Source organism: Spermophilus citellus (genome assembly GCF_964194105.1).
Source record: "Spermophilus citellus genome assembly, chromosome: 4".
In the NCBI taxonomy this organism is placed as follows: Eukaryota; Metazoa; Chordata; class Mammalia; order Rodentia; family Sciuridae; genus Spermophilus; species Spermophilus citellus.
In genome coordinates this window covers 167,047,336-167,068,734 of record NC_138185.1, presented here as the reverse complement: position 1 = coordinate 167,068,734, position 21,399 = coordinate 167,047,336, and the positions used below count along the sequence as shown (strand labels likewise).

Sequence of the window (21,399 nt, the reverse complement as noted above, 5' to 3'; positions counted from 1 at the left end):
AATAAGAATGAAGGCAGGAGATGATACAGATGAGCTCTTAAAACTTGGTTCCTTTGTTTCTTCTCAGAAACCTTCAGTATATTATTTTCTCTCTTCCTTCTAAGACTATATCCTTCCTTCAGCTCTTCTATAAACTCTCCTGGGTGACCTCATCTATATGTCACAGATATACCCAATAAAGTAAAGATGACTCTTAAACATATACCCCTAGTCCAGAGTGACATTTCCTACTGCCTAACAGACACGCACTTAGACATTACCTATGTCCAAAACCAAACACAAAAATCCAGAACCCACAAATTTGGTATTTCCTAACTTTGCTGATAACACAAATTGAGTTACCCAAGCCAGAAATTCTAAACACCATCAATTACCCATCTTACTGATCCCCAGGTGTTTTTGATCATCTTGTAAGCATAACTCAGATCCATCCCTTTCTTTCATCTCCTGTATCAGTGCCTAAGTTTATGCTTACATAAGTATTTATAGATTATTTAGAAGCTGAGTTCTATACTTCTAGCCACTCTTTATAATCCATGCTCTACACCAAGAAAGATTTCCATCTCAAATGTTTCTTCAGTCTACAGGAAAATGGCCAAATTTTTTGACATGACATATGAGGTCCATTATCTGGTTTTTTCCTGCCAGGAAACAGCTTTTGTTCTCCATTTAGACATCTCCATCAGGTTTGGTCACATGGAATCTGGAATGAAGATGTATATCACTCAAAACTCATCATGGTTTCTCAGGCCTCCAGGTGTTTGCACATACCATTCTCACAGTCTGGAATATCTTCTCCCATCTTGTCCACCTAGAAACTACCCTGCATTTTTTAAAAATTCAATTACTGTCCTTTTTTTTCTGTAAATCTTTCCTGGTTCGCTCTCCCTCCTTCTCTCATCCCTAATAAACAGAGTCAAGCAATTTTTCCACTTCTGTGGCAGCACTTAACAAATTATGACTGTTTACATGTCTGTTTCCTGACAAAATTATATGTTCCTTGTTGATAGTGTATTTTCTCTTTCTCATGTCTGCATCTCCATACCCTAACACACAGTCAGCACTCAATAAATATTTCTTAAATGAATGGATGCTTACAGGAATGCTGTGATGTATCAAGCTTTGTTTCCTTACAAGGGATCATGGAGTATGTTTCATAGTGCCTAAAGTCATTCCAAAATTGTGACTATTGGTTTGAGGGAGAGAAAGAAAGGGCACATATAAAGGAGGAATTCATTACAGTAGACTTAGCTCATCTAGCATCTAGAGGAACCCACAGAAGCATAAGACTACATGACAGAGATTTCTACACAGATTATATTAGCTGCAAAAAAAAAAAAAAAAATCTTAAAAATTAGAAATAACAGGGGCTGGGGTTGTGGCTCAGTGGTAGAGTGCTTGCCTAGCATGTGTGAGGCACTGGATTCGATCCTCAGAACCACATTAAAAGTAAATAAATAAATAAAGGTATTGAGTTCATCTACAATTAAAAAAATTTTTTTTTAATTAGAAATAGCAGGGCTGGGGTTGTGGTTCAGTGGTTGAGCACTCCCCTAGCATGTGCGAGGCCCTGGGTTCGATCTTCAGTACCACATAAAAATAAATAAATAAAATGAAGGTATTGTGTCCAACTACAACCAAAATATATATATATATTTAAAAAATTAGAAATAGCAAATGTGAAACCTAGAAAGATTAAATAAAGGTTCACTCAATGGATCCCTCAAAAACAGTATTTTTGAAAAACATTCAATGACTAGCAAAAAATGTTGGCCATTCCAATCAAGTAGAAAAAGGCACTAACACCATGATTCCTTTCACAAATTAAATACAAACACCATTTTGAAAACACTGATTTAAAAACATTTAGAAAAAAGCCTGAAATAAATGATATTAAATTATTAACTGTTTATTTTGGGTAATTTTCTACCACCAATGTTATTCAACCAATACTTATTAAGCATCTATGTGCTTGCCACAGAACAGTGATGTACAAGAGACATTCCTGTTCTCCTGGAACTACTCATGTCAAACTTTATAATCAATCAGAAAAAAGCAATGAAAGTAAAAATACAGCTGGGGATGTAGCTCAGTTAATAGAGTGCTTGCCTCACATGCACAAGGCCTGGGTTCAATCCCCAGCACTACACACACGAACACACACACACACACACACAAAAAAAAAAAAGTTAAAAAAAGTAAAAATACATGGAATTGCCCACTTAAAAGAAAAAAAAAAAAAGAAAGAAAGAAAGAAAGAAAGAAAGGAAGGAAGAAAGAAAGAAAGAAAAAGATTCCTAGAATTTTTATGAACTCTAGGCTGGAAATAACACAGTACAAAAACCAAATAATGACTGCCCAAATGACATGCACTGTTGATGTGACTGTTAACAAAATACAACAATTGTTCTCCATCACTGTATCACTGTGTACAGTAGTAGAGACACTAAATCTCCAGGGTTTCCCTTCCTATTAGCACATTTAAAATTTTACAGTAATTATAAATAAAATTTGCTCAGTTGAAATTTAATCCATCCATCATCTACCACATTCCTTTTCTCTTTGTTTCTTTCCCCTCCACCATTTCCTGCTGTTGCCCTCACTGATTTAGTCTATTTATCTACAACAATCTTTACATTCCTCTTCTTTCAACCAAGGAACAGCCAGTTTAAGATTGAAGTTTCCCCTCTTGAGGATTCTCTGGAAAGACAGGAGCTTCACAAGGGATCTGTGGTTTTAAACAATGTAAAAATAATTTACAGAGAGTCTCAAAGTTAGTCTTTTTAAAACTCCTGCTGCATGATATTTTTCAAGTGTAAAAAAAAGTGGGGTAATATCAAGTACAGTAGTGATTAATTAACTTCATTATTCTTTCCTGTAATTATTTTACCAGTTTGTATTATGGATTGAAAATATTTTTTAAAACTTCCTAGTATTCTCAGATTATCACAAGCACAATAATAAATAGCAGAATCACCCTGCCTAGTACTTAAAAAATTTAGCACTACCATCCGTATATTACATGTCTTTAGACATATTAAAGAGAAAATATAAACTGACAAAATTCCACAGGACTTAGACCACTGACACACAACACATGCTATAAAATAGTTTTTCTCAGAGAACTCAAATTATTGAAATGTGTAATAAAAACAGGATATCATAAAAGGCATTGCAAGAATAGAGTATTAAATGCTAACTTAACTGTTGTGACGTCAAAAGCAGATGCTCAGAGAACTAGGTGACAGAATCACTAAGTCATTTATTCATTCACCAAGGTTTTAGAAAGCACTTACTCTGTGCCAGGCATAATCCTAGATGCTATTAGAGACAGAGCAGTGAACAAGACAAACATACCTTCCCGGAGTATGTTAGTGGACCAAGATAGATAAGAAAATATGAAAGGCTGAGGTAGTAGCTCAGTGGTGGAGTGCTTGCCTACCATGTGTGAGACACTGTGTTCAATCCTCAGAACCACATATAAATAAGTAAAATAAAGGTCCATTGACAAAAAATATTTTTAAAAAAAGAGAAAGAAAATGAGTAAAACATATGTTAGATGGTGGTAAATACAAAAATTAATAATAATAAAGTAGGAAAAAAGATGGAAAGGGTGTTTTAAAAAAAAGAGGAAGAAAAGAATCAAGTCATGTAGCTATCTAGGAAGAATACTTTGAGTAGAAGAAATAGCAAGAACAAAGGCCCAGAAGTGGGAAGATGCTTATTATGTTTAAGAAACAGCACATAGTGTTTGGGGCTTGTTGGGGAATTTGAGTAAGGCTTTCATGCATAGGAAATATAGCAACCAATGGAAATAGCAGAAGGAGATGATTCCAGGTGATTAGAATAAAGAAAAGCCAAAGATAAGGAGACATGGATGTGTTAAGGATGTTTACAAACACAGGCTGGCCTAGAGTACAAAACACATATAAGTGTGAGCATGATTGTGAAGGCAGAGGACTGTGGGGGCAGTGGCAGGGTGTGAAGGTGGGGTGTGACAAATGTTTAGTCTTGGATTCTCTGGTTAGGAGTTGTGAAAGAGAGACACAAAACAGGGAGACACCAGAGTAAAAAGTCCTGTCCCTTTAATATAATCTTTATTTTCCCTGGCAAGAACAAAATCTTGCACCAGATAGTTGCTTTAGTTGCTGTATCCACAAAGAAAAAAGGTGGAGATCTTGGGATCTTTGTGGGGAAAACACTCTCTTCAAATTTTCTTGTAGTAGAGAAAAGAAAAAATATGTAAGAATTGGAATTTACACTACTGTATAATTAACATGAACTGAACTGTTCTAAAACATAGTGAATCATAAGACAAAGATGACTAAAAAAAACAGGACTAAGAAGGCAAACAGGAATTTCAATTTTAAAAGAAGGAATTCCACAAAAGAGCTGTGGATAAACAATTAAGAACTGACTATATCTAATTTTAGATAAAGAGGAGGATTCTGTTACAATCAGGCCAATTTTGAATTCAAAGATATTCATAAGGACCTTGCTCGCAATTCATCAACCCAGTACCTGGAACATGGTATACTATAAAGAACATACTATAGGGCTGGGGAGGTGGCTCAAGCGGTAGCGCGCTCAACTGGCATGCGTGCGGCCCGGGTTCGATCCTCAGCACCACATACAAAGAAAGATATTGTGTCCGCCGAAAACTAAAAATAAATATTAGACATTCAAAAAAAAAAAAAAAGAACATACTATAAAGATCCAAATGCTTGTTTAAGGAATAGAAAAACCTATTCATTAGAGTTCATCTCAGTAGAATAAAGCAGTGCTGGAGCTACCTTGCACCACCTTGAATTGTTACTATTAATAAGGAGGAAATTAATAGCGAATAAGTAGGAAGAAGAGATGTTTTCCTTCCATATTCCCACCTGTGCAAAACAACAACATAACCCAGAAGAATTTACTAGTTAATTCTCTCATGACACAAGGCCAATTCAGTTATATGCAGGATTGCTGTGCGGAATAATGGGCTATGAATCACATGATCAGAATCTAATATACAAAGCAAAGAAACTTCCTTAACTTATATGCAATATATGAGTTAACCTATATGGGTTGCATTAATGTTCCCTTTTTGAAACAGAACAAAAAGCAATCTCAATTCCTTTCCTTTCAACCCTTCAAAAACTCACATGACTTAAGAAACTGATTTGCTTCTCTACATTTTTTTTTAATCCTAAACTCAGAGTAACTCACCCTCACCAATTGTCTTAAGAAATACAAGTGTATAATAAAAAGACACCAGTTCTTATCCATTCATGGTTATGAGATGTTGTAAATCCCAAAGAGAGGAACTGCTAAAAGTAGGAAAAAACCCCAGTAAGTTAATATCATATTTCAAATCATCATATACATATGATAAAACTTCTACCAAAAAAAAAAGCATCTTTCTACATGAGATGATGTTTGTAACACACGTCATTTTTTACTCAATATAAGACTGCTTACAGTTACAATCTAGAGACAGGGTTTCATATGGCTTTTTTTTTTAAAGCCAAGCTCATTCATTAAAACAAGTTTTATTGTGTGTTTTTTTTTTTAATGCAGACATTTTAATGTCAATATTCTTTCCTGTCTCACCACCTTCCACGAAGGATTGTCCATGCTAACGCTGGAACAGTCTTCACTACCATAACTACGCTTTAAAACCACAAAAAAGTACATCGCGGTTTCAAGTGTGGTTAGTTCTGTCTGTTGGTAGCAACAGTCCTGAGCCATGAACTGAGGGTGCTCTGAACAGAGTAAAAGGAACCCGGGTCGCTTCCTCCCCAAGATGCAACAATAAAAGCATCCTCCCGGCTCCCCATACTTGGCCAGAGGCGTCCCTATTCCCGGACCCGGCCGACCGCCCGGCCTCACCTTGTAAACGTCCCCATAGGTGCCGCTGCCGACCCTCTGGACGAGCTCGTAGTCCTGCTGCGGGTTCCGCCTCAGGATGTCCGCGGCAGGCCGCAGTGGGGCCTCCATCTTCGCTCAGGGCCCGGCCCCCGCCGGCTCTGCCTGAGGCGCCCCGATTCCCGCTAACGAGGACGAGCGGCGCCGCTTCCCAACATGGAGCCTCAGCCCGCAGCTCCGCCTGCACAAGGGACGAGCAAAGGAGGGTAGGCATCGCGGCTCCGACCCGGGGCGGCCCAGCGCCTTCCCTTCGGTCCCGCGGGAGTCTAGGACTAGCGGGCCGGGATGGATCCGGTCGCCTCGTAGCCCCATTCGCGCCGCGGCCCTTCCCCCTCCCCGGCCGCCCGCCGCTGCCCGGTCCGGCCTGCCGTCCGCGGGCCCCGGGTCGGCTCGGTACCTGAGAGGGGCTCTTTGTTGAACGCCGCGTCCAGGCCCTACTTCCTCGACGGCGCCCGCGTCCTTGTCCCTGCGCCGGCCTGCCGCTCCGGGTCTCGCGCTGCTGCGGCCACCCGCCGGTTGCAGCGCGCGTCCTCTCCAAGACCGAGGAGGCGCGTACTGTCGCCGCCGCCGCACCACGTTCCCCACCCGGGGCTGCGTCACCGAGAGACACGTTCCCGGCCAGCGTGGGTCGGCGCCCAGCGGCCCGCCCGAGCGCGCTGGCCGCGGGACCAGAGTGCCGCCCTGAGGCCTGTAGAGGGCACGACACCCTCGACCGCGCCGCCGCGCCCCCCAGCCCAGCACGTCTTTTCGGAGCCTGGATTTTCTCTCCTGCTCACAGAGATTAGGGACACCTCCCGGGAAATCACCGAACCGTCCCCAGATTCGTCAGGTAAACTTGGACAGTGACGGGCCGAGGGAGAAGGGTGGGTACGAGGGCAATGGAAACGCACTTCAATAAAAGGTACGTTGAGGACACTGGGCCAGAAGTAACCAGGCTGTGGGGCGGTGGGGAAGGAGGTGGGGAAGTGCCTGGTTAACTCAGCCGCGGCACACCCTACTGCACCTTCCGGTTTTGCAAACCATTCCTAGTGGTACCAGTTTGAGGCTGCACTGCTCACCTACACAACCTGTCCTTTACTGAAGTTTTTTTTTTTTCTGAGACATTTCTGAAAGTCTCAGTTTCTAGGAAGTTTCAAAGGCCTATGTCCTTGTGGGGCACAATGACAGTATTGCATTTTTAATGATATCAGAAGTTCTGTAAGGGCTAAAACAAACTGCTGGCTCTGCCACTTCCTCAGTAAGTGATCTGGGACAAGACATTGTATCTGGCAACATCTCAACATCCTTATCTTAGCTTGAAGCGGGTAAGATTTTGCACCTGAAAGAGTTATCAAGGGTTTTATAGGATTGTAAAGAGGGTTAATCAATTATAAGAGGTTTTAAAATACTTTACAACGCACAGAGTACTGAACAGGAGTTGAGGGGAGTAATTTGGCTGATATTTCACAAACTGTTTTGCAGTTTCAGTTCCAATCTCGTTCTGAAGGTAGAAATAAAGTTACCGGCTTCATACTGGTAATGTTATTTCTGGAGCCCAATAGAGATTTTCAATAGAAAAACCAGATAACATTCAGCCACTGCATTTACTGACTGAAAAATCCCCAAAGAAAAATTTGCAGATGATGACATGGCACTTTGAACGTACAATTCAATTCTGTTCTTGGGAATTATACTCCTTATTGTTGACAATATAATCAATTGTATAATGTAGAAATTAAATTCACACCTTAACAGAACAGGGAATATATGTATTTTCTTGTGCCTCATGCATAAAGGGCACTTATTTAGTGAATATAAGTAAGCCTAGACTTACATGCTCCATGGACAAAGCCTATGTGTTTGCTGCATCTGAAAAAAAAATTGTTGAAGAACAGTTCCTTCTTTCAAAGATTCTTGGCACTTGTTTTGGTGGGCACATACTTTTGGCTTCAATGACTGAAAACCTCTTCACATGTTCTATTGGTAACTTAGTACTTATTTACTGTCCTAGATTCATTTTGGGTTCCCAGCCCATTGCTGTGCAGGCACACACACAGCCCTATTGGATTGATCCTTTCTCCAGTCTGAACTGTATTTATTCTTATTTATAACTGCATTATTCCACAGAGAATTTCAAACAGCATACAGAAATTATATACTTATTTTTATCTTGTATAAAAATAGGTAAGCGGGGAAACTGGCATGAGTTAAAGAGGGGAAAATGGGAAACCAGAACAATGCAACATATGGACCAAAGAAGAGGGTTTTATAATGTTTTTGAGATTAAGATGAACCAGTTGATGGAGAGGCACAACTTTTCCTGATGCTAAGACTTCAGAAAGATTTATCTCATGAGCCTTCATAAAGTGGAAGTTCTGAATGCCTGGTTTGAGACAAGAATAAATATTCTTCTGACATTCCTTTAAGCATGTTATTCTTGATACACAATATTTAAAATGAATTAGTCAATAAAAAGTTTGAGGTCATAGGCTTCAATAAGACTCTGGAGTGCAGATATTTTATGTTGCCAGTAATTGCAGATCCATATGCTTTATCTATCAACCCAGAAGCGGATAGCATGGAAAAAGCCAAGATTCTATGCGGTGGTTTAAAAATTTGTCTGCTATAATCATCATTTTTACTTGTACCACAAATGATGCAAAGAGGAAAACATTTGCTTAATCTAACTCCAAAAGAATTTTAAAGATTTTTTTAATACTGACTGAGTTAATTTTAACAAGATCAATGATGTGGGATGGTTGGTAGAAAAATTCAATTTCATTATAATAAAAGTATAGTGAGTAACTTAATTTTAGGTCTTAAATAATGAAGCATGTAATTTCAAGATTGAAAGTGATATAAAATAAACCATTTTAACTAACATTGTAAAGAAACTCTTACAAACTACCCAATTTTATAATGATAACATATGGAATAAGAATAAATATGGTTTAATAAGTTCTTCATCCCAAATTAGTTATCACATGTGTCTTCATAATATCTGGCCTGTAAATATTTAGCTTTTAGTCTTATCCATATAACGAACTGTCATGGTTTGCTCTATACTCTAAACTGTTTTTTCCTTCTTTCCAAGTTCTTCAGTAAAGTGCTAATTGTAATTTGTAGCCTCTAGTTTCAAGTTCAACTTTAGCCAAGGCTAAACAATAGAAAAAATTGAGCTCATAATATTTTTATTATCCATATAGCTAAAGTTCACAATTCATCATCCAATAGAAAATGGCCAATTAAAACCTTCAAGTGTGTGGGGCTGGGGATGTGGCTCAAGCGGTAGCGCGCTCGCCTGGCATGCGTGGGGTCCGGGTTCGATCCTCAGCACCACATACCAACAAAGATGTTGTGTCCGCCGAGAACTAAAAAATAAATATTAAAAATTCTCTCTCTCTCTCTCTCTCTCTCTCTCTCTCTCTCTCTCTCTCTCTCTCTCTCCTCTCTCACTCTGTCTTTAAAAAAAAAATCTATGGAAAAAAAAAACCTTCAAGTGTGATTGGCAGAGTATAAGGAGGACAATATTTTTAGTCTATGGAACATATAGGTTTAAGTAATATAATCTCTCTATTTTTATATTTTTGTTTAGTTGTTGATGGACCTTTATTTTATTTACTTATTTATTTATATGCAGTGCTGAGAATCCAACCCAGTGCCTCACACATGATAGACAAGTGCTCTACCACTGAGCTACAACCCAAGCCCTAAGTAATATAATCTTTTGATGAACCTTCCAACATAAACTATTTGCAAAATGTAACTTTATGTGACTGAACTGACTGTTCCACGGAGTTGTTAAATATGAATTAATTTAATGTTGGAAGATGTTACCACAATTATGATTTGGATTTTCATACAGATGGTATTAAACTGTCCTTTTTATTACCAATTATCTGTTAAGGCTAAAACAATATTTTCAAAGTATAGGAAAATTCTTATATTTTGTTCTGAAGAATAATAGAATATGTATCTTATTTAGAATCAGGATTCAGTCATTTTGAGAGCTTTAAGAAGAGGTGAGGAAAATTCTGCACATTTAATTTTTTAATACAGCTTGAATTGATCTTTGGATATGTTAAGAAGCTGCTGTTTCTATTGTTTTCTCACATTAAAATAGGTGAAATATGTACACCTGTAACCCTAGTGGCTCTGGAGAGGCAGGATGATTGTAAGTTCAAAGCCAGCCTCAGCAATGTAGCAAGGCCCTCAGCAATTTAATGAAACCCTAACTCAAAATAAAATTTAAACAGTGGTCTGGGGATGTGGCTCAATGGTTAAATGCCCCTGGGTTCAATCCCTGGTACAAAAATAAATAAATAAAAATTTAAATTAAATAAAATAAGTGAAATGTTCAGAAGCAGTACCTAAAGTGTATGTGTTCCTCACATACACTAGAACTGGGAGCAGAGGAGGACACCATGGCTGGTTGTGCCCTGTCCTACAGATACATAGCTCTTTCAGGATTCTGACAAGTTCTCCTTTTGAAGATAGGTAAGATGATAATGGTTTTCCACTGTTGTTAGTCTCAAGGTGCTTCATTATCTCTTGTTGGTTCCCTTAACCCTGTCCTCATTTTTATAAACAGCCCTTTCATTAGATTCTCTTTCTGTATTATCTCTTTCTTCCCAGACCTGTGATTAGTACAGTTACATGAATTGCAAATAGTATTAGAAAAAAACCTCAAGATAGCTTTCAGGAGTGGTGTTCTATAGCTGACAATTGCCTGTATAAACTCTTGGCCTAGGAAAATGGAACAATGGTAGTCTATAGTATGGAGTGGCATCACAGGTATTTAAATATCTATTAGTAGTGACAAGAAATGGCATGCCAATGGAGGACACAGTATTGAAAGTTCAATGTCTAGCACTTAACAGCTTTGATAGTCATAATTACTAAAATTGTAGTGTCATTTGGCTATTCTCACTGCTTTGGTGAGAACACACACATTCATTCTCTCTCTCTCTCTCTCTCTCTCTCTCTCTCTCACACACACACACACACACACACACACACACACACACACACACACAGAAACAACTTGGATCCCATGAGGCATGAGTAGAAAACCAGAAAGTTTCTTTGACAGCTTTGAAGAAATTCATTATCTCTCATAGTTGCCAAGCAGAAATGGCTGAGGATCAAACTCAGGGTCTGACTATACAGGCTTTGGAGTTGTAGTGTCAATTAAATGTGAGAAGTAGTTCTATTATGCTAAAGTAAGGGTACTAGTGGAGATCTGGGACTCTTTGACATGGGATGTAGGCATCTGAGCAGAGATAAATGAGGATGAGAACTCTGAACAAGAGTTAGAGCTTCAGCATAGCCAGGATGGAGAAGCCCAAGGCCTGGTCTTGGAGGAGAATGCTTGTACACTGAAGATGTTATAGGATCTTACCAAATACTTACCTGAAATTCAGATTTTATGTATTGAGTTGAGCATCTGAGAATCCTTCTAAGTGGGTTCTTGAAGCTTTTAATTAATAATAGCTTACAGTCTATTCTGCTTGAGATGCCAGAATTTCTCATACTGAGAGTAAGGAATCTAAAGGTTCAGGAAGATGGGAATGTTGGATTTATTCTATTATGTGCATCATGCTTAGTCATGTTTATTCATTCCATCTCTAGGAGAGTCCATAAAACTTGCTTTCATCAAGATATTGAGTGGGGGGGGGCACAGAAAATGTGACTCTTTTCAATAGGTTGGAGATGATAATGTCACTGTGAAATATTGAGATAATGGTAAAAGTCAGGTGACATAACTATCAAGACATGTTCAGTACAATTACTGTGATGATCCTCATGAAGAAAAGATATTCAAGATATTTGATTGCAAGACTATAGGATGGATTCCCAAGTTTCTAAAAAAGCATGCTTAAGCACTGCTTTATATATGTAAAGAAAAAATTCTAGGATTGATGGGCAGAAACCTAAATGAAGTCACTATTCCAGAGATTCAAGACATATTATCCAATTCCTGGTCTTAAATCAGTTCACAAACCTGGAATCCCTTAATTAAAAGAGAGGCCATACTCCTTTGAGGAAGGATCCTGTAGTGCAGGCAAGTATAGAAAGAAAACCTTCCCTGTGGCCATTTCCAGAGGAACCAATGGATTTACCAGGATGATTGTGAACTGAGGAATATGCAATTTTCATACCTTCTGAATAGATAGATATTGGCACTGAAAATAACCTCTGCAGTCTCAAGATAACACCAGAATTATTCTAGTGATCAGAGTAGGGATTTTAAAAAGTCAAGTATTTTCTTGATTCAGATCCATTTTATTATAGAGTCCAGTGGAATTAAAGATCCATTCTGGGAATAGTTTTCCAGTTCCAAAATGTATGTGGGAATAGAAACCTGACATGTTGTTTATGATTATGAACTAAGGAATGCAGAAGTCACATTCCTCAAGACTACTATAATTGATGTGTCTAAGTATAAAATTGAAATTATACTTTATCACTGGGAAATTATATATTAGTGCTACCATTAACAATCTGAAAGATAAAAATCTTTATCTTTTAATGTATCTGTTTGGCTTATGCAATAGTGTCTTAGTTTATTTTATGCTATTAAAACAGTGGAAAATTCATAAAGAAAAGAAATTTATTTCTCACAGTTGTGGAGGCTGGGAAGTCCTACATCAAGATGCCAGCATCTGGTAAAAGCCTTAGTTCTGTTTTATCCCTTAGTAGGCAGAAGGGCAAGAGATTGCTAGTCTGTGCAAATTTGAGGGGGGAAGAGAGGAGCAAACTCATCCTTTTATCAGGAACCCACTCCCAAGATAACAGCATTAAGCCATATATGAGGCAGAGCCCTCATTATCTAATTTTCTCTTAAAAGTCCCACCTTTCAATACTGTTATGTTAGGGATTAAGTTTAGAACACATGAACTTTAAAGGACACATTCAAATCATATCAAATCGCTGAATTAGCTTTGGAAAAATGGGGATTATTAAAAAATTAATCAAACATTAAAACCAATCATATTTGTAGTTCTACATGTAGGATATTTTCTACAGCAAATCAGTACAACCCTTGGCACCTAGAATATAGCCGTTGACCTGAAACCCAGAATTTTTTTTTCCCAATTCCCATCAGCTGAACTAATCAGAAGCAATTTACCTTTCTATGACTTTGATAGCATTATCATTGTCTTACTTTTTCTGCTCTGTGATAGAGTATCATTTCAGAGGGACCTTTGTTTCCTTGATATCCACCAGAACATCATGATAGTCTATTATTTTGATGGCATTATGCAAATAGGATCTGATAAGTAGGAAGTAGCAACTATCCTAGATACTTTTAAAAACACTGTACCTTCCAGGTATAATATAATGGTGCTCATCTGTATTCCAAGAGTCTCAGAATGCTGAAGTTCAAGGCCAGCTTGGGTAACTTAGCAAGACCATCTTAAAATAAAATAAAAAGGGCTGGGGATGTAGCTTAGTGGTAAAGCACCCCTTAATTCAATCTCCAGTACTGCAAAAAACAAAAACCCTGCACATGATCTTATTTCCTTAAGGGGCTCATGAACATTTAGCTGAAGAAGAAAAAGTTCTAGCCTGGCTCATGATATGTGAGCACCAGCTTGAAGTAGCCAGCCACTGAATTATGGCCCCATTCCATAATTGAGTGATCCTGAGAGATAGTGATGAAGAGAAATTCTCCCAGTGGATATAACTTTGAATAATGCATCTAATTGTCCTCTTTGTTAGGAGAAGAGTTGGCCTGAGGTATAAATCTATAATGATTTATGCTTAGTAGCTAATAGGTTGGTCAATGACTTGGAAAGAAGAAGATTTGCAGTAAGAAAGTCATTGAGAAAGGTATTATGGATGGATTTTCAAAATTGCCCAGAATGTGAAAATATTTATGAAGTACATTGCTCCCCACCACAGGACATGTATTCTATTAATCAGTTATGTACAATGATCTGTCCTATGGATGCCAGTGAGCCTCTTTACCCAGTCACTCTAGTGCTTGCTTAATGAGTCTATATGGCAATAGGAATTTAGGATAAGAGTAGATTCAACAACATGGACTTCTGCTTGCCATGTATAATTCAATTACTGCTACTGCAGAGTGTTTGAACTGCTTATAGAAAAAGTCATTGCACAGACTCCAGTATGATATTGTCCCCAGTATGATCTATCAACCATATGGTAGAAATTTAATTACATTAGATCCCTTCTATGGAGGGCAGAGCAATTTACCTTCCCTGTCTATAAACTACCAGCACCACAATTCATGGACTTCTAGAGTGCCTTATTCATCACCAGGTGTCACAAACAGCAGGATCTTTGAGAAAGAAACTGATTTTACTCTGGGGAAATTGTGGCACCATGATTACGTTCATGGAATCAGTTGATTTTACCCCAAACCCATCACTTAAGAAGTAGCTAGTTAGATAGAATGGAGGAAAGGTCTGCTGAAGAATCAGTTGTATTGCTATATGAGAGAGAACTCCTGTGAAGATATGGTATAGGAATTAATCCTAGTAGTCACTTTATGTTGCCATTTCCCCCATATTCAGTATGCATGAGCCTGGGAACTAAGGGGTAAATGTCGGAATGACTCATCTATTATTCCTAATAATTTGAATTTGTGTCTCTACAGTCTTGGAGCTTGCTGGGTTTAAAGACCCTAGTGTCCAAGGAACAGACACTTATAACAGATAACACAGTTATTAATCTGTTAAGTAGGAAGTTCAACTTACCACCTGGCCATTTTGGAGCCTTCAGACCACTGAACCAATAATTAGAGAGGGGGGTCATTGTACTAATCAGGGTGATTGATCCTAGTTATCACAGGGAAATTGGTCTTGCTCCACAAAGGCAATAAAGAGGGTGCTTCTTAGTAGTCACATGTCTACTATTATTGGATACTGGGAACTTGCTGCAACCCAGTAAAGATAAGGTCACTAAGGACTTAGAGACTATAGGAGAGAAGTTTGGGTCAGTTCACCAGATGAGGTATTAGTAGAAGGTAATAAGGAAAATGGAAGCTATAATTATTACCATGGGCTATGGGCCCAATAACTACCTTTTCTCCTCTTTCTTTACTATTTGAACCTCAGCTTGATTGACTTTTTTCCAATGGTCATGTCCTTCATGACTTCACACTGAGACATTCTTCCATCCTGGGGGATAAATTTGAGTCTAGCCTCATTCCTCTTATTCAATAAATACTTTAGGATTGGACAATTCTAGACAGTGACCAGAAGGAAAAGTCTGTCAGCATGTTCCCAGGAAGGCTTCTCTTGCCCTTATCAAGGTGCTCATGACACAGACATGCCTTTTTCTGTTTAGGTGTGGCTACTTGCCTCTAAAGACTGGAATGCAAATGCTGTTTTGAAACTATGAGAGAAGCCAGCAGTAGAATAGAATCCAATGCACTGAGGATGCTTTACCTTTTCTGGATTGGTCTGTGCTTAGACATGGTTATTTCCCAATATCTTTTCCCCCTTTTATATTAGGCACCCTAAATTTTAGTTACATATCTGGTATATTTATTAACTAGGTGGAACATGGTAAGTCAATGATATTTGAGAAGAGATGATATATGAGAGTAAGTATCCTCCATTTTGTTTAAGCTGGTTTGAGGTACATCCCAAAACATTCGATTGATATAAATATTTTTGCTACTTATAGAGGGAGGGAACAAATGGGGGCATCAACTACTAGAAACTCCTGATTAAGGGAGCCCTTTACTTTTTTTAATTAGGGCTTTATAGTTATACATAGTATTTGTATTCATCCTGAGAAACTCATGTGTGGAATTCTATTTCAGTTTCTGCTCCCTTTTCCTTCCTTCCCTTTCCCTCCCTGTCTCCTTCCAGTCCTCCTCCCCTGTCCCTTCCTGTGCTTTACTAGACTTCCCTTCTGGAAGCCCTTTACTTATGATAGGATAAAATGAGCAACTTAGAGGAGCCAACAGAAGAAAAAATAATTGAAGACACAGAAGGGAAAGAATAATTTATGGATTAACATTTTAGAGAAGGAAGGAAGAGGAAGAGTACTTAATACATATGGAGGAATATTGTTTTTAATTGAAAATAAACTTGATGTTTGACTTAAAAAAACTTTATAAGATATAATTCAAGTACCATACAATTCACAATTTAAGTTGTACAATTCAGCAATTTTTATGCTCTAATTTCTCCCCAGTATCCCATACTATGCCTATCAGCCCTAAGTAACAATTAGCTTCCTTTTTGTATATGTAGATTTTCCTATTCTAGGAACTTCATGTAAATGAAATCATACAATTTGTGGTCTTTGTGGCTGGCTTCTTTCACTTGGCATAATATTTTCCAGGCCCATCCATGTTGTAGCATATATTAGTACTTAATTTTTTATGACCAAGTAATATTATGGTACATGAATATATACCATACTGTGTTTTCCCATTCATTAGTTATTTAGAATTTGGGTTGTTTCTATCTTTGAATATTATTATTAATCTTGTTATGAACTTACTGTGCATGTTTTTGTGTGGACATATTTTGTAATTTCCTTGAGATATATATATATATATGATATATATATATATATATATATATATATATATATATATATATATATATCATATATATATATGATTCCTAGGTCATGTTAATCCCTTGTTTAACTTTTTGAATAACTACAAGACTGTATTCTAAAGTGACTGCACCATTTTTTATTCCTACCACCATCGACACTTGTTGTTGTCTTTCTGACTACAGTTAACCTAGTAGGCAATGAAATGGTATCTTATTGTGATTTTGATTTGTATTTCGCTAATAAATAAAGATGTTGAGCATCTTTTCATGTCTTTATGGCCATTTGTATGTCTTCTATGGATGAATGCCTATTTAAATCTTTTGCCTATTTTAAAAAATTGAGTTATTTGCATTTTATTTAATACCTCAGCTTCCAATTCAATACCATAAAGTTCATTCTATCTTCTTTCTTTCTTCTTCCTTATTATGCTTTACTTCCGGTATTAAACATGACCCCTCTCATTATGCACCACATATTTATTCAGTCCTAGAACATAAATAAAATAATTTCAGAATTTCTAATTCCTATAAGCTGGGAGAAAAAAGTTCCAAACTAGAGTGCAATGTTTGTATATAGTTCTTTTTGTCTACACTATGTAGTATTATTTTACTTCAATGCAGTAAATGCATTCTACATCCTTCAGTGTAGTTTTGTCATTTACCTATAATACAATTAGGTTCACTTTTTTTAAACTGCTTGAAATTCCACTTTTAGTTCTCACCATATTGTGGTTAGTTTTAATTATTTATCCATTTTGGAGAATGGGAAACAGTACCACGGTTCTAAGAATCAGTTATACAAAAAGTTTACACTTAGAGAATAGTACCTCCAATCCTTATGACCTACTTTCCATTCTCCTTTGTTTCTGCTCTGTTCTTACTATCTCCCATAGGTAAACAATCTCTTTGGCTTCTGTTTTATTCTGATTGTATTTATTTTGCACAGACGAACAAGACATTTTTTTTTTTCACATTCTTTCTTACAGAAAAGTTATATTATCAGCCTCTTGACACCCCTCCCCGCCATTTAACAGGAGGGAGATTACTTTCACTAGTTCATAAAGTTCTTCTGTATTCTTTTTTTATAACTATGTAGAATTTTATTGTGTAGATATATTATAAGTTATTTAAACCCTTTTCTATGTATGTGTATTTATCTTGTTTCCAATATTTTACAGTTACAAAAAAAATCCACAATAAATAACCATGTATATTTGTATTTTCATATAATGGAACATTTTCCCCAAAGTTCATTAAAATCATCATTTAAAAAAAACAAATGTCTTCTAGTAATGGCTATTAAAAGACTCAAGAAACAGTGACACTTCAGCCCACAGTAAGCACAACAGCACCCAGACCTTTTTTTCTAAATACCTTATAGCTAGCCAAAATATTTCTTCATTAAAGGAGCCAGATCTTTTTGGAGAAATAGCTAATTCCAGTTCTGAAGCAGGGAAAATAAAACAGAAAACCTGGAATATTTCCTTGTGCCAGAAAACAAGGAAATATTCAAATACAAATCATGCACATGTTAAAAGGACACAGGAGATGGTTCACAGGTACAGGGGTGAAGAAATTTCTCTTCAGTATGTTTTCATTAGTGTTTGGGGAATGTAATTCTGTTGAACACATCTTCTTTTAAAACCATTATGTAAACTTGGTTTACAGTGTTCAGAGCTCTTAGGTTGCTAGAACTACTGACTGAAATATGGAATGCGTAAGATGATTTGGCAGCAGTGGGTAAGAGAGTTTGGTTTCTAACATGTTGGTTTTGTAATGCTGGTAAGAAACTGAGTAGAGATAACTGAAAACTGAGTAGAGATAACTTCAGGCAGTTGTAAGGTCATCTCTGGTGTGATGATTCTTTCTCCTTAAGAGTACATAAGACTAGATATACAGATTTGACAATCAGCAGCATGGTGGTCCTATCTCAAGTCATCATAGGAATTTCACTGAGAGTGCAAGGTGAAGAGTAGCTTTTGATGAACAGTAAGCAGAGACCAAGAATATGGTTCTTAAAAGGCTAGCAGTGGTCTTTTAAAGAGAACTGATCAGTAGATAGTGTGGGTAACAACCAAATGCTGGGGTGAAGAAAACTGAGAAAATGAAAAATGGGATGAAGGTATCTTGTGGGTCAGGTAACATGAAGTGACAGTGTTTCTAGGATAAGTTTGTAGGCAGAAATAAGCAGCAAAAAAGGAGAGATCAAGAATTTTATATATATATATATATATATATAGATATAGATATATATAGATATATATAGATATATAGTTATAGATGGACACAGTGTCTTTATTTTTCTGTGGTGCTGAGGATTGAACCCAGTACCTCACACATGCGAGGTAAGTGCTCTACCACTGAGCCACAACCCCAGCCCAAGAATATTTTTAAAAAGTATTTATTACCTTTTGCTTTTTCATTCAAAATTGTCTGCAACCTTTATGTCTGCCAAGGCCCATCTACACTATGTAGTATAATTTTACTTCAAATATTTACTATTGGGGGCTGGAGCTGGAGCTCAGCAGTAGAGCACTCGCCTAGCACCATATAAAAATAAACAAATAAAATAAAGGTATTAGGTTCGACTACAACTAAAAAAAATATTTGCTATTGTACTATATATCTCCATACTTCATCTCTGCAAATCTTGTGGGGGAAATGTTACACACTAGATGTTGAGCTACTTACAGTTTATGATGAATCTTCAGGTTTAATTGATCTTCTTGATCCAAATTTTTCTAATCTGATTTTAAAATATAGACCCGCTTAGTATACAAATACAAAATGATACCCTCTTTATTATCATAACCTTACTTTTAAAATGGAAAAAATAAAAATGACTCTTGGAGAAAAATTATTTTAACTACTTTGGGTATATAAATATTCCAGCATGTTTGTACTAATATGTAACTGTCCTAGGAAGCAGGTATTTGAACATCCAGAATAATACAGTATATTGGGTTGTGAATTTCTGTCACTCAATAATGCTGTTAAATTCTTTGAGAGAATGTGTGCAAAGGGGTGCTGTTTATTTATGTGTGTTTTCCTTTGAAAACGTTGCAGTACGTCGTCTGTCACTGTCTTCACGCTTTGGGGGTGGGCTGAGGTAGAAGGGTGTGACGCTGGTATTTGTGTGAACTGGGGCTGTGATGCTGAGCTTGGTTCATCCCTTTCTCCTCCCTTTTCCTCCCCGCTCCTTCCCACCAGCGCCACAGCAACATCCTCAGAGTCTGAGCGAACTGCGCCCAGCCTAGGCATTGAGAGCCTCCCACCGCCAGCAACCTGCAGCCCGAGTGAAGACAGGGAGGGCAGTAACAGCGCCTCGCCTCCACTAAGTCCGCAGACCACCATGGCCAAGAACCGCAGGGACAGAAACAGTTGGGGTGAGTAACAAACGGTAACTTCTGCAGCCTGCTCGGGGTCTGGCTCTCCGCTTTCTGCTTTTGGACACAAGGAGGGCCAACGGTTGCCCGGTGCCAGCATCGGTAGCTGGGAGCAGGCCGCTGCCAAGCTACCCTCTAGGGCCCGAAGAACCATGGCCGAGCTGTACCCGCGTCACCGAAATCGCGCTGTGGGGGCGAGAGCTGCCTCTGCGTGCAGGCCCCGCCGTCAGCTTCTTCCCCCACCCGGCACCCGCCTCTTCGCAGCATTTGGACAGCACCCACCCCGCGCCTGCGGGGATGGGAGGTTTCCGCATCAGCCATAGGTTGGGAGGGTGGCCTTGAGTGTGGGCGGGGGGCAGTCGTTACCGGCCGAGAGAGTGAGGGGTCGGGATCTTGACCAGGGGGAGCCCCAACCCCCTTCCCCCCCCCCCCCCCCGAGCTGCAAGCTTGAGGGCCCAGCACGGCGCGGGCTCCGAGCGCGCTTTGGAACAATGAAGGGGAGCGTACCGGGGCGGACCGATCATTGCGGACCCAAACACCCCGGGAGAAGGGGCACCGTCTTGGGAGTCCCGGAGAGCTGCAGTACTTGTTTTAATTCGGTGGTCGGAAGGGGGAATTTGGGAAGAAGGGGAGCAAAGTTGCGGTTTCCAGTCTTCTGCCCCACCCCGACCTGCTACAGCATTCAGACCAGTCCCAAGGGTGGCTTTGTTCTTTGATTTTACCTTTTGGAGATAGTGGGCTCATGATTCAGCACCAGGCCGAGGGGAGGGGAAAGGAGAGGCCGGGCCCTGTGGGTTCACGCCGCGAGTGGGTGGGCGGTGCTCACGTAGGCGGAGAAAAGCGAGCGCAGGGATGCAGGAGAAGTCAGGGCCCCGCCCGCTCTGCTGCCTCAGACCTGATTCTAGCTGCTGTGTGTGGGCAGGTTGGACGTCCTTTTTCGCCTTGGGCTCCCGATTTCTTGTCACAGGGCTTAACTCCCCAGCATTTTAGGAACTAAGTGCCTCTAAGGCATTTTATTTTCTGACCACTGCGGAGCTCAGCCCTCTGTGACATGAAGAATTGAGAAATATTTTGTTCATTAGCTTTTGAATTGTTACTATTTTGAAAATTCGCACCTACTAGGAGTTCAAAGTTGTTTGATTCTCTTCGTTTAAGTGCCAAGTCTTGTGTAACTATATGACCAAGTTGGTTATTTCAGTTTACTTTTATCAAAAGACAATACATCATCTTGCCTTTGATGGTTCTGATGGTCACAGGATCAACTTGACCATTCGTAGGCCAGGCTTGCTTTTGAAAGGTTATCCAAGGTTTGTGATAGGTGTGGATAGTTAGTTAGCAGGGAGGTCTGTCATTAGTTGAATGAATTTAAAAGAAAGCAGTTTTATTTTCTGAGATCATCTAGTCCCAATTTTAGTAGGTGTGACTTTTGAGACAAGTTTTCTTTCCTTCTTTAAAAATTTGGATAAATGTTTTCAGAGTGTTCCCTTTCCACACTTTCTCTTGTCCTCCAGAATAGGAATTTCTTGAACACTCACAGTTAAGGTGCTTATGTTCAGGTCACTTATGGTCTTGAT

The 21,399-nt window shown here is 38.7% G+C and overlaps 2 protein-coding genes across 5 annotated transcripts in view; one reads left to right on the top strand and one right to left on the bottom strand.

The window, feature by feature from the left end:
• MAP4K5 (mitogen-activated protein kinase kinase kinase kinase 5) overlaps positions 1-6,012 on the bottom strand; it is a 111,951-nt gene extending 105,939 nt beyond the window's left edge. Inside the window, exon 1 of the mRNA XM_081289989.1 lies at positions 5,875-6,012. Within this exon, the coding sequence (XP_081146115.1) occupies positions 5,875-5,982 (108 nt within the window). The 5' untranslated portion in view covers positions 5,983-6,012. The remainder of the gene's footprint in view (positions 1-5,874) is intronic.
• A 13-nt stretch (positions 6,013-6,025) lies between these two features.
• The window catches only part of ATL1 (atlastin GTPase 1), a 71,108-nt gene continuing 55,734 nt past the window's right edge, over positions 6,026-21,399 (top strand). For 3 of the 4 annotated variants that reach the window (XM_081289981.1, XM_081289980.1, XM_081289979.1), the window contains exons 1-2: positions 6,026-6,116; positions 19,650-19,825. In XM_081289981.1, coding sequence (XP_081146107.1) covers positions 6,067-6,116; positions 19,650-19,825 — 226 coding nt within the window. In that variant the 5' untranslated portion in view covers positions 6,026-6,066. Of the gene's footprint in view, positions 6,117-6,603; positions 6,740-19,649; positions 19,826-21,399 lie in introns of those variants that run through there. The other variant, XM_081289982.1, reaches the window with a different exon arrangement.